This window comes from Haliaeetus albicilla, chromosome 9, assembly GCF_947461875.1.
Source record: "Haliaeetus albicilla chromosome 9, bHalAlb1.1, whole genome shotgun sequence".
In the NCBI taxonomy this organism is placed as follows: Eukaryota; Metazoa; Chordata; class Aves; order Accipitriformes; family Accipitridae; genus Haliaeetus; species Haliaeetus albicilla.
The window spans coordinates 33,252,297-33,266,418 of NC_091491.1; the positions used below are offsets into that span (position 1 = coordinate 33,252,297).

The window sequence follows — 14,122 nt, forward strand, 5'->3', positions numbered from 1 at the left end:
GCTGCAATGAACCAAGTCAAGAAGTTAGGGCTTCCATTTTCTTCCATCTCCTGACAAGTGGTGTATACATGAAAGCTCATGTCTCTGCTGCCTTCCCAGCTTCTGCTACAGGGAAGAACAGCTCTTTACAGCACCAACCATATATCCAAATGCAGGAATAAGTGCAGCTGTGCCATATTTCTCTTACATGAAAAAAGAATTAGCTGTTCAGATGTGCGCTCTGACTTGCCAGAAGAGTTCAATGATTCAACAGCTTGAAGTCCAGTCATTCACTCTAACACACTGTTACATGTGACTTCATTACACAAGACCTCTGCAGTTGGTCTTCTGGGCTAGGATTAGCAGAAGTTGAATTAGCATTTGAGTCATGGTTTCAAAGCTAGCCTGAGTTTATGCATCCTCAGATTAGAGCAGAAGCCTCCCAGTAGTGCTTGGCACTGATATGAGGGCTCTGTTAGCCAAACAAGATCAGGGTATGTATGTTTGTGATGTGCCTGAATGTTTCAGTCACATATGTTGAGCACTTTTACTTGATGCACATAGAGTCCTCGCTGAGTACAGTTTCTTCCAGGAACACTGCTTATTTGATCTTGCCCTTGAATTCTGGCAAGCATTAGCATTGAGGTAAGATGTTCTAAACCCTCCCCTGGCAAATCCCCTTATTCCTGCAATCCAAGAAATGCAGAGTTTGGCATATAGTATTCATTTTACGATTTTGCAACAGTAGCTGTTGTGTATGCATCTGACTAGCAGTTGTGCACCTGCTTAGGTTTCTGGTATACATGAATCCATGTCTTTTGTTTTGCATTAAAACTAGTATTCATGATCTTGTAATCAAAGGATATAGGATTCATTCAGAGCTGAGGTGGTACACTGATCATCCAGCACTGGAGCTACATAGTTCATGCACAAACAGCACCGTAACAGCAGACTCCTGTGGAATTGGAAATAATGATTAGCCTTTAAGTTGCCCTACAGAATTAGCACCCTACACATGCTCTGACCACAAAGCTGGGAAACTAACTCCTCACTAAGCAGATCAAACTAACAGAGCACAGGCTGAGGATTTGGCTCCCGACTCACTCAGGTAAGCCCTGCTACCCTGAACTACATGCAGACAGCTTGCCATGTGCTGGAGGTGTTCTTCCAGTAATATCCTTTACTCAAGCCATGTGTAAGCTAGGTCACAACAGAAGCTACACAGGTCAATTTAGTACAACACCAGGAGTATCCAGGGAGTCTTTAAACTCAAACTGCTGTGGAGTGGAACCACCAATGAATGACAGCAGAAGCCTTGACACCACAGCATTTACCAAGCTTAATACAACAGCCTTTTATTCAACTTGCCTTCCTGTACCAACACATGGTTCCAAAAGCAAGGAGCACCCCACTCAGGTGACAAATTAACTAGTAAACTCAAAGTAAACACCTCAGGGCTCCAAACATGTTGGCTTTGAAATTCTTTAACCTTAGTCCTCAAAAAGGACCAAAATACAGATTTTGTTTGTGGAACAGCCTGTTCACAGTATGCAGTTCAGACCACAACTATTCCTTAGCACTAGGATACGAATGCTCAAAAACTAATAACCATCACAGTGTCTCAAGGTATCAGAACTCCCTGCATATAAGTGAGTTTTGACTCATTTCACATTAAGTTCTCCAGTAGTTTGGGATGGATCAATCAAATCCTTCTGGCAACTCTTATAACTGTACACTGAGTTTGAGACAGCCATAGGGCATAATGTTTCCAGCACTAATATGGAACACTACAATGGAAAAAGTTATTGCAAGCTTTCCTTCACTGACAGTTAATATGCTCCTTACACACTTTTGGTCATGAGCAGGCTGATTTACAAATCTGCTTTGAACAAAGGAACAGCAACCAATAGTAGTCAAAGACAATACTGGCAACTGGCCAGATCTGAGGTTTTATCATGTGACTAAAGACTTAAAAGATTGTTAGTGCATGTACTAAAGAAGGCAGCAGAGTTTCAATGGAAGGCATGAATTAGCCAGAACACCAGTGTTCCTCTAGAGAATGCCTCTGCCCCAGTGAAGGCTTTTGCCTTTTTCTTCCTCCTGTTACTAAGTGTAAGGCTTCTCAGATACAATTAACCTCCCTCCAAGTTTCAGGTAAACTTTTGATATGTGACTGGCTGATAGATATGCTCCTTTCTCAGCTGGCAATATGTACATATATACATGAAGGATGAGATAGAAATATCACTTCAGAGTGGTTAGAAAATCGTCATAAAACATTCACCGACAACCAAGTCAAGGATCTTGTGTCAAGTTAGTGACTACTTTAGCAGAAGTTGAAGTCCATGGTAAAACAACTTGACAGAACATGACTGTAACCAATACGTTCAGTTCTTTGGGGATATCATGGAAGTAATGCATCTTTAGAAAGTATGAATGTTTGCTTCTGCACATAGTCTAATTGTGTTCAAAGTTTTCAAAGATAACTACTGACAAAGCAGATTTTAAAGTTTTGCTTTCACTTGACTTGAAAAAGTAAAAATAGTTAATATTTAGAGAAAAATATGCCTTCCGTATGTAGGCACTTCACTTGTCTAGGTTTGCCTTCTTGAGTTAATTATGTAGATTTATCCCCAAGTTTCTGCTCTGCTGATCACACTGAGAATCTTCAGACCAATTTCTGAAAGAATCACCAGAATAGCTCAAAATTGAACTTGAGAGCATTTTACATGCTCCTGATAGAGCTGCACTGTCTACTCACCCCTTAAACATCTGTAGATGGCATAATAGTAAACCAAAGTAGAAACGCTAAGGAATGCAAAAGAGTTTTCAGCCTCCTTCCTTTCCTTCCCGTGCAATGGTTACAAAGGTTTAGTACCATCAAATTTACAACAGGAAAATTCTCTACAGCTTTTAACAAGGGTACTTCCACAGATATTCTAGGCACTGTCAGGGCAGTTAAGTCACTTAAACTGGATTTGAGGGCTGCTATCTTTCAGTTTCATGCATTGTTCACCTTAGCCTCCTTCAGCATGGGGGCTTACGTGTTCCTAATTTCTAACCTTCCTTTATATTTAAGACCTTGACTCCATTTACCCTCTCCTTCCTGCCATCTGCGTCCTCTCAGCATAAAACATTATGGTGGCTGCTTTTTCCCCCCAGAAGTCTCCTACCTGTACCAGCAGTGGCTTCTCCTTGTCTAAGGGCCCCAGCCTACAGACACTTCAGCTTGCCAATGCCCACCCATTACAAATGCTCTAGAATAATGAACTGTAGGAAAACCGTTCCTCTGAAACAGAAATTCCCCAGCTGTACCAATTTTAGAGGTTTATTAGCACAATGTTTCTATCCACCATACTGCATGTGTTGAGATACCACACAAGTTGTATCAGAGTTGTAGACTCTGCATCACAATTTGTTCCTATGACAGTATGTACCATATAGTGTTCAATTAAAACAACTAAGAGAATAACATTATGCAGCACCTTTTGTAAGCACTGTCCACAGAACTGGTCTAGTCATCAAGTCACCTAAATTCCCTGCTAATTCAGCTGCTCAATTACAGCATTAGATTTTCAGCCTTCAGAGCTGATGTTACACATACTGTAACAGATCTGATCCACTGCCTGTTAGTCAGGAGGAATTGGTTCATTTTAGAATGTATCATACCTACTCCCTGCATTAGTGCTCTTATAGTGCAGCAGTTTGTTCACAGCAGGGGAAGAACACACCAAAGCAGGATCCATAGAGGAGCATGCCTCACCTAGCATAGCCTTTTACATAAGGCTTCCGAAGATCACTGGACAAACATTGTTTTCTTTCCTACTTCGTAGAAGAGTCAAGTGACAATACGAAGTTTAATAGCATTACTTTCCAATTTTATCATAACAGCCCCAGGAAGTAAGTATCTCCTTGCAGTCAGGCTCTGCAGCAGAATACACAAATGCATCATACTGCAAAAGCTGAAATTTTGGTTCTAGGTTGCAATTATTGTAAGAATTCAGGTTTCTTGTTATATATGTGCACCTGTGTCAGTTTTACATGTTTTACAGCAACACTACCCAAATTAAGTACTCTCTCACATTCTATGTAGCTATGATCTGAGAAAATAAGGTATCTAAGACTGCACTTGTGTGTAGTCTGTTACTAACAAGAGATCCTCAAGCTGCTAAGTGTAGCCATACCAAGCACGATGGCAGCAGTTACAAGTTTCAGAAATATAGGAACACACACATCCAGATTTCCTCTACTCTTGCACATATCTCCTAGCACACCCAAACAGCAATGAGATGACCAAGCACTGGCATCAGCTCAAACTGCTGCAGCTTCTAGTTGTGATCTGAGCCAGCCATATAGCAGTATCTGTCTGTGTAAAGACCAATTCAGAACACCTACAACCCTTAAGAGCCTGCTTAGGCTGTGATTACTAAAGTTCTGCATTCACTTGGTTATGAAAATATGGAATCCTCTGGAAAAATGCAGAGGCATCCAGCAGCTTCAGCTACAACTAAAATCTTATAGTTAAGCTGTCTAGAAGGCCTGCTCTGAGCATGGAGTACCAAGGCACTAGTACCCAGGCTACACTCACATTCCTATTTTTGAACACATTATGCAGCACAGTTGGTTCAGACACTTCAGATGCTCCAGAAAGGTTGAGAGGCAGAGTTGATCTGACTGTTGAACAGTCAGACCGTGATAAATCACTTCAAAGCTATTAGCGCTTGAAGGATTTACATCAACTCCAACAAGTTCCGATCACATTCTCTGCTGTCTTTGGCAAAAGCTGTCAGAGACAAACCTGAAAAATAAGAGATCAAGGTGAGGACAGGAGTCTTAGTAGGGCTTCTGATAGCTAAAGTTAGCAACACATTTTTCCGGCACGTTAAAAGCCATCTACAGTTCCACACTGTCCAGTGTCTTGAAATGCAGCAATTTGCACTTGAGGCTTACCACAGATAGTGCAGATGCAGTTATTATGCTTCAGCAGCAAGAACATAATCCTGAACACTACATTCCAGTCAGAACCAATTACAGCTTAGAGTACAATTTGTAAATTAGTGCCCTAGCATTGTTAACTTAGGTACTCAAATTTTAAGAATTGAGTTCTCACAAGCATCGTATATCATGAGAACAAGCTGCTTCCACATCCTCTTCTGTTGTTGCAAACATAATGGGGTAGGGGAACAAAATATTCACCTGCTGTTCTCAAATACAGACTTCATGCTTATTTGATGGAAGAACCTACTCCAAAACCACTTTGAAAACAAATTATTTCTCTTCCTCATCTGTCATTTTATAGTATTTTTCATAGACACAATGGGATCTGTCCTCCTCAGGACACACTGCTTCAAGGAGAAAAACTAAATACAATTACTTCAGATAGAATGCTTGTGTGCCCTTCAAGTTGTGAGAACAAAAAGTTCTAAAGGTATAAGTATAAATCGATATTTCAAAATATCCATTAACTTTTATTCACTGGTAATGTAACAGCTTCCTACAGATGAGGACTACTGACTATAGTGCTAGGTAGCAAGTGCACCCAGAAGTCATCTTCATTCAGAAGAGCCATGCCCCCACATACAATAAACCCCATTAGTATGGTATTATGCATTGGGAACATGTAGTTAACACCCTATTTTGTAAGCCATATTAAGGTCTCCCAACAAAGACTTAAAAATCAATTGTTATAAGAACACACTACAGAAACTTATTCATGAGGTGAATATATGCATTCACAAGCTGAATAAAAATTTTCTTCAATTTCAGTCCCAGAGTACCTATTTCAGAGGTCCAAATTTCTATAGCAACACTCCCATTAAGCACAAGGAAATGTTGGATTAGACCTACTTATATTGCAGCATGATTTCAATTATGATTCCAGGAAGCCTATTTGAAAAGCTCCTGTCTTTCAAATACATGATCTTTCAGGCTGTGACCAAACAGCATTTATGCTTCTAAGGAAAGAATTGCAAGTTCTTTTTCATTGTCATGAACACCCATTTCAGCATCCTTTCAGCAGGAAATCTGAACATCAGTATGGAGATTTCAGGACAGAAAGAGCAAAGTTGAATATAACCTTTATGCAAGGCAAAGAATAGACATACAAAAAGGCTCTGGGACATTGGCTCACTAGTAAAATAGGTCTTTCACCTCTAAAGATCTTGATCAGGCTATCAACCAGTCTTGTCCACTTCAAGTTAAGAAGGATGTATAAAAATGCAGCAATGTGGGCAACAGAAAAAACAATGAGTCATGTCATTGATCAGTCAAATGTACCTGTAGCCCTACCAGAAGTGGTCACTGCCACTGGCCATTAACCAGTGGTCCTTGACTACCAGAGGGAGCATGTTCCTGTATCCTCCTCAGAGGGAACTACGCAGTTCTGTCTTGCTCTACGAGGTATGAGGTACCTACACAACATGTTAGCAAAAAGCCTACCTCACACAGTATAAGTCTGCTGCAAAACAGTCCCAAACCTGCATTCCACAAAGATCTGAAGTTAGTGGTGAAATAACAGCCTTAACCTGCTTGCAGTTTGTTACTTGCTATACAGATCATGCTTACAGCTTTGTCATTTTTTGGTGAAGCTAGTTCAAACCCTGAGCTAGGTTTTCTACAAGAAATTTGAGAGTCCCAAAATCTCTACTGACAGCACACTGGACTCTGTTGTCCAAATGACAAGAGTTCCACTACAGCTTAACTCCTCTATCAGAACTGCTGTGGTCCTACCCTTCCTCATCACATCAGTCCTCCATTGTGCTCTGTCACCAGCTGTGCCAACATGCGCCCAATAAGCCAGCTTGGTCATCTGACCCAATCCCAGGTTTCATAAAGGATAAAGTAGTGAAGGGCACAGTCCCTTCTCTCCCCTTGAAACACCATTTCCTTAACAGCTGAGCTACAGCTTCTACCCTTTTGTCAGAGGCAGAGGGGAAGTGCTTGACCAAACAGGCAAAGCTCAACCTTATGAAAGGGAAGTCTTTGCCTATATCCCTGTTACCAAAAGTATAAAGCATCCCAAAAAGTGATAAGGCTAATAATGCTGCTGAAACCAGAGCTTGTTTCAACTAGAATGGAATAAGCTTGGTACACACAAACACAAACATTAACTTAGATAAGGTGTTATGAATACAGCTCCTTTACTTAACCTCAGGATTTTGCAAGTAAGCAGGATTTAATCTTACTGACATGCAACAATGAATTCAGAGCTGGTTTTGTTTATGGATTGTATACATCCAAGCTGTAAGACTAGCAAAACAAAAAGCATACCAACATTTGAGCTAGAAATTAACTCAACCATGGCATACTGAGCAAGATAACTAGCAAGTAAGATGGGTAACCTATCAGAACTAGCCGATTCCATCAGCAGGATAAGTTAGGTTCATTCCTCTACTCAAAGAAACCAAACCAGATAAAGTTCTAGGTAAGAACCAGAGTGAACCATTTTCTTGCATCAGTAATCAAAAATTTTACAGAATCCCTCTTCTGCAATCAATTATCTGAGTCTACTACCCTATAGTCATGGGCAGCAAATCAAATGGTAGAGGTAGGAGGGTAAACAGAGTTAAGTTGACCTCGAGCTGCCTCAGAGTTAGAGATTTTAATGCCATGCTGTACAGGCATGCAGGACTGAGCTTACTTTCAGCCTTCAGAAAAAAACCAAATATGCTGGTTTGACTGATTTCATTCATTCAAAAGGTTTAGAGGTAAAACAAGGATTTTGTCCTCAAAAGTTAAACCAGGCATCAACATGATTAGATGATGCAGACCAATGGGCAGAGATAACATGCTATGATTACTGCTTAACTCCACTGCCACTGGTCAGGAAACAAAGCTGTACACCAATGGCATCACTGTTGTCACCACTAATTTGACAGAGCAGATTTGCTACTGGATGATGTACAGTGGATGGCAAGCCCATGACATCAACATAATAAATGCCATTAAGCAGCTGCACTGTGACTCCAGAGGGCTCTTAGTTCTGCATCAGTGCCTGCTCTAATGCAATCAGACACTCTACCTTCCTCTGAACACCATCAGCAATAGTCTGCTGAGTCATAGAGCCCGTAGGGACACCAAGAGCTGCAGGGCCTGCAAGTACAAACTGCACTCAGCCTGCTGCAGAGCAGAACACTACTCTCAAAAAACAGCAGTGCAGCACTGTTAGCCCACACAAAAAACACTTGGCAAAACCCTTTAAGCCCCAGTGAAACAAGGCAAGCCTTACCTAAAGTACATAGTATCTCAGTGTCCAGTATAATGCAGCAAAACTTAAGCCTTTCACAATTCTTCATAGAAATACAGCAAGTTCCCCTATTTCCATCCTCTCAAACCAGGGCTGTCGCAGGCAATCTATATGGAATGCCCGGCAACATATATGGAAGCACCTTGTCATTGCAAAGATCAGACATTGGCAGTATTAACTTTATTTCTTTGGCTTCAAAAACTTCTACATTAGTATTTTAGGAAAGGTTAAGAACAGGACACGCAAGAAAATATTTCAGTGCTAGCATTCAGAGCAGCTAATATTTTTAGTCGTCTTCAACTGGCACAGGTTATTAGTTTCAGACTGTATCTTTCACCAGTGTGGGTGTTTCCATTTATCTGTGCAGTTTTTTTGCCCTATAGCACTTGGTATATGCACTCTTTTCAGTGAGAACAAGCTCTAGAAATTAGAAGCTCAGAACAACAACATGCAAGCTCTAAGACAGTGGTTATTTCAAGAACCAGCTCTCAAATTAAACTAGAATTATGACAGCACCTCAGCATGTTAAATACACAGATGCACAACAGCATTCAATACAAATTACTTCCATCTGAGGGGAAAAAGTAAAAGTCTTGCTACTAGAGCAAGCTAGACATCTGCTTTAGAAAATTAATCCTCAAGAAAAACATGGCACGATTAAGAGTTTTTTCAGCTGCCAACACTGAATGGTGCATGATTTGTGCTGAGCTCTTCACTGTTCTTGCTTGCTTGTAATGATTCTCTTAAGTACAAAAGCTTAAAACATTTCCTGGATTCGCATCAAGATCTGAATACTAGAAAAAGACTTATCTTGTTCAAATGTTACTAAAAAGTCACATTTAAAAGTAAAAAATGCTTAATAAGTGCTCAGACTTGTTACCAAGATAGCTACAGTACCCCTTGGAATGACCTCTTCCATACAAAAGGGAATACTCATTATCGACCTTCAATGCAGTGAATCTATATAGAGCTGGCAAAGCAAAAAGGCTGCTGCTGCATCTAATTTAATAAGCATAGACTGCAAAACAAACAATGAAAAAATAAACTGACCTTATGTTTAGCATGCTGAAATCTTGACCCTTCCTGCTCTTCACGCTGCACTGAGTTGGCTCTCTCCCTCACACTTCTATACCCAGGACTGGGTATAATGTACTCTTTTCCTATGTCGATGTCTTTCATCTTCTGTAAACGCCAGGGTTTACACGTGTATTTTCACCTCAAATATCTGAAAAATAATTAAATTCCACTTCATTACATGCTATGCCCAACACACCAGTTACTTTTAGACATCTAGTTTTAAAGTTTATTTTTGAAATAAAAATCAGAAAGCGACTGTAAAATAATTTTATTACAACAGGACAGTAATAATGTGACTTTGGAAACCCACAGAAGACTAACTTCTCCTGAACTAGTTTAAACATACCCTGAGGTAACCAAATAGTACAATGATTCTCAATGCACTAGAGTACTGTCATACTTCCTCCCTTAGAACTCTGAAATACAGTTATGCAATCTGACAGATTAAAGTAATAACTACAGTATTTAGTTGAAACCTTGAGAAACTTAACTTGGAAGATCAAATCCCTTAAATATTCTGTTAGTGTCTAAAGTTGCACATATGCAACAACCTACCAGTACAAAGTTCTTCAAAACTGATGTCTCTAGAGATACCACATGATAAAACAAGTCATTCCACACACACTCTAGAGAAAAGTATATTCCTTCCCTATAGCGTTATTCACTTCTCCATAAGCTTGAGCTATCTGTCATTAGCTACGAACATGCACAGGAAGGAGTCATGTCTTCAGCGCTGCAGGTTTTCCCTCGACCTATCAAATTACACTGTAAGGTCAGAAGGAGAATGGAAGTCCCGAAAAGAAAATCACCGCCCACCCCAAGGCTTTGTTTTAGAACTCCGCTTTATTGCATTCTGTCACTTGCCTTCAACACGACGGAAGAAGCCTGGTTAAGTTACATTACTCAAAATCTGCATCGGCAGGTTTGGCTCGGGTGCGCTGGGCTGCCACCTCTCCGCCGCCGCCTGCAGAAGCGGCCTCCTTCCCTCATCCGCCGGCACAAGTCGCCCCCAACGCAGCTTTCCAGCACCCAGCCCCAGCCCACCGGCGGCCGCCCCCCACCCCGCGCAGCTCGGCGCTGCTCCCCCACCCCCGGGGCCGTAGGTGTCAGCGCCGGGCGAGGATGCTGCAGAGCAGCAGGTCCCGGGGCTGCTGCACCCTGCTGGCTCGCCATCCCTCCTGCAACAGGGATGCGAGCCAGCCTCCCCCGACCTGCCACCCCCAAGCAACCCGGGGGGGGGTAGGCGGGGGGTCCCCCCTTCCCCTATCGCCCCCCGCCGCCTCCCCGTGTCTCCGCCGCACCGGCGTAACCAAGGGAGGCCCTCCCCGCTCACGGACGGATCCCCCCACTCCAGCCGGGGTAGGACGGACAGCGACGGCCCCAAGCTCTCGGCGGGAGGGGGGCACAGCGCAGCCCTCTTCAACGGGGGGCTGAGGGGGACACACACACACACAGAACACCGCTCGACCGGCCTCCTCACAGAAAAAAAGGGCGGCAAAGCCGCCTCCTCAGCCGCGCGGCGGCCCCCTCGCCCACACAAAGGGTCGCTTCCCATCCCCACCTCAGCACCCGCCCCCGGTAACGGGCGGGGCGGCTCCGCTCACCTCCGCCCGGCGACTACCCCCGCTGCGGCTTCTCCACTCAGCGGCCGCAAAGCCAAACAACATCCCTTATAGCGGTTCCGGCGTCCCCACTGCGCCTGCGCGGGGGCTGCGGCGGCCGTTCCTTCCTGGCGCCCCACGGGAAATGTAGTCCGCGCCTCTGCGCTGGCCACCCGGCGGCCCCTGGCCCGGGAACTACGTTTCCCAGAAGGCCCCGTGGTGTCCACCTCCGCCTGGGCGCCCCTCCCAGCCGTACCCCCGCCCAGTCCCTTCCCGCCGCTCCTGCCGCAGCGTGGGGGGTCTGGAACGTTCGCCGCCGGCCGGCTGGAGCCGCCGGGGCGGGGCGCGGCGCGCGCCCCCCCCAGGGACAGCGCGCGCCGCACGGCACGGTCACGGCAGCGGTGCGAGGCAGCGCGCTGCCATGCAAATGCAATGCAAATGCGATGCAAATGCGGCGCGGTGCAAGGGATGGCGAGGTCGCAGGACGCAACGCGGTGCAATGCAGCGCAGCGCAGTGCAGGAGCGTGCGGCCGGTGCAGTGCGGGGAGGACGGGGCGATCCGCCCGCCCCGGGCGAACGTGGGGTGGGAAGAAGGACCCCACTCTCAGCTCGGACAGCCGCACGCAAAGCCGAGGGACCTGGCGCCGAGCTGCGGGGAGGACGAGGGTGATCTCGGTGTCCGTCCCCGCCCCCCCCCCAACCGGCCCGCCGCAGGCACGGCTCCCGGCAGCGGGAGCTGCCGCAGGGCGCTGCCCGGTTTGCAGAGGCGCAGCGGCGGCAGCCGGAGCGGTAGGGGCTGGCGGCCAGAGCGGGAGGAGCGACGCCTCCCGCCTGGGCCTGGGTTGCAGCCGCCCCTCTGCCGGCCCTGTCACTCGCTGCCGGTTATTTACAGCCCTTCGGCCGGGGAAAGCGCGGCTGTGTCTTTATCTGGGGCTTAACCTTTACCACGGCTGGGGCTGGAGCGCTGGCTTCTGCGGGCAGCTCTTTGCAGCACGGCAGGCGCGGAGCAGGAGGGGAGGGAAGCCCCTGCTCTGCCCCTCTGAAGGGACTCAGACCAGCTAAAGGGGCTGTGAACGTGTCCCGGTCAAGCTTTGCCCACCGAAAGGGATGGAGCAGGAGGGAGGGAAGGTGCGGCTTGTGCATCCCTGTGTGGCGGTGGCAGAGGGGCAGCAAGGGCCCCGCGCCCCCAGTAAAGTGTGACACGGGGCATCCAGCCCCCGCCGCAGGGAAGTCAGCGAAGGCGATGGACACAGCTGCGTTTCCTCTTACAAAGGGCTGTAAATATCCTTAAGAAACCCTGAGCTGTAGCTTCTCCCCGGCTGTGTTTAAATACCCTGTCCTCATCTGACATCTTCTTTCCACCAGCCAAATTTGGCTGATGTCTCATTTAAGTGGTTTATATAACAAGTGCCTGTTTGCACCGCAGTCCTTGCTCTCCTGTCAGGAATGTCTGTGAGAGTCAATTTGATAGAAAAGCTGAAATAAACTCAGGTGAAGATGGGAGATGGGAATCTGGAAGTAAAACTGGACCCAGAATATTTCTTCTGAGCCCACAGGCCAGCAGTACAGGTAAAAGGTGTCACCACACAAGCAATGATTCAAGGACACCCTTAAGGTACCAGAGAATCCCTTCAGAGCTCCCTGACACATCTGGTTACACATCCTGCAGAGCGCCAACTCTATTTCTGGCAAAAAAATGAGAATCGGCTCCATTGCAGGTGCTCTAACATTTTGGGACATGAGAACTGAGACAGACACACGGAAGCAGAGCCCTTTCCATGGTACAGCAGCCGAAAGCGCACATGGCTGCTGCATTTTCCTGCAGTCTGTTCCCCAGGACTCACAATCATGCAATTTCAGATTAGTTTGGCTGAGATCTTATTGGGAAAGAAGCTGCAAGGTGCACTTCATGCTTTGTAAATGCTATACCCCAGCAAAAGGTGGATTTTAAGACAGAAGCTGGGATGCAATTTAGAGTAAGTCTCTGAACAGTCATTAAACAGACCTTTGTCTGCATCAGACACACTGGAGTGTCGGGGTAAATAGATGTGCAGTTACTGAGCAATGTAGTTAAAGAGCATAAACAGAAAGGACAAGGTATGAAAGATGGAGAGAATGAAGCTGTGTTAAAGCTTCAAGGTGGGTCACTTGTATTTTAGGGTGTTGACGAAATTGTTGTAAGCGTGTCTTTGGCCCCCAGGGCTGTGGAAGCAACTGGAGCTGCTTTTCAGAGGTGGCTGGCTGGTTTTGAGCTGATGACATGTCAAAGCCCAAAGGCTCTGCATCATGTGCCTGGAGGGAAAGAAGAAAATGAACCTCCATTGTGCCAAAGTGGTTGCAAAATGTATTAGGAAAGATGAGCAGAGAGTGATGTTTAAGCCAAGGGAGCCAGGGCGCTGCCTACACTTGTTCTGTCCTCTATTTCTCCAGTGCTGGAGCAGATCTGAGAATAAAAGGGAGGGCATGAGTGCTGGTAGAAAACTATGCTGGTAAATAACGATGTGTACGCTCTGCTCAGACTAGCGATGGGAGATGGGCCGGCGGCAGCATCAGCAGTGTTTTCACACCTGTGGTCCTGCGAGTGTACGTACTCCCTTAGTATCGTAGTGAGAGGAAAATGCTTACGTAGGCATAACCCACTTTTAAGCGTGTCACGAGTCTCCTCCAGCATTTGTTCTAAAGGATATAAATGTACTGGTGCTACCGACCAGAAGAGTTACATCTTTAGCTCCAGTGGCAGCAGCTAATGCTTTTAGTGCTGCAAGTCCTGGATTCATCCCTGCGGGATGGCAGCTGTTACATAAACAAGCCCTGTACAGTATTAAAACTTGCCCTGATTCAAGATCTGGGATTTGCCGTAATTAGCCCTGCCTGCAGCAAGAAAAGCACAGCCAGACCAAAGAGCCAGCAGCAGCTTCAAAGCCAAGGCCTGCAGACCATGTGGGCTGGGAAGTAATACCTGACAATTAGTTTTCTTAGAGGTGTACAATATCTGCTCACACACACCCCAAAACAAACATCAGCAACAAATTTAAAGCAAAGCTTGAAACAAACTGAGTTGAGCCATTGGATCTACGAATGGAGCATCGCCAAGTTGACCAGGAAAACCAAGGCTCACTTTGTGGGAGTGATGGTCTTTATTTATCCAACTCTCCTACCACATCTTTCCCCATAGGATCTGGGGACCTGCTTCTGCCTCCTGGGAAATATGGAGCACGTG

At 45.5% G+C, this 14,122-nt stretch overlaps 1 protein-coding gene across 6 annotated transcripts in view; it reads right to left on the bottom strand.

Moving 5' to 3' along the window:
- The window catches only part of ABCC5 (ATP binding cassette subfamily C member 5), a 73,324-nt gene extending 62,282 nt beyond the window's left edge, over positions 1-11,042 (bottom strand). For 4 of the 6 annotated variants that reach the window (XM_069792538.1, XM_069792532.1, XM_069792528.1 and 1 more), the window contains exons 1-2: positions 10,906-11,042; positions 9,275-9,449 (exon numbers count right to left, since the gene is read on the bottom strand). In XM_069792538.1, coding sequence (XP_069648639.1) covers positions 9,275-9,403 — 129 coding nt within the window. In that variant the 5' untranslated portion in view covers positions 9,404-9,449; positions 10,906-11,042. Of the gene's footprint in view, positions 1-9,274; positions 9,450-9,856; positions 10,093-10,204; positions 10,291-10,905 lie in introns of those variants that run through there. The other 2 variants (XM_069792531.1, XM_069792530.1) reach the window with 2 other exon arrangements.
- Between the last annotated feature and the right edge of the window lie 3,080 nt (positions 11,043-14,122).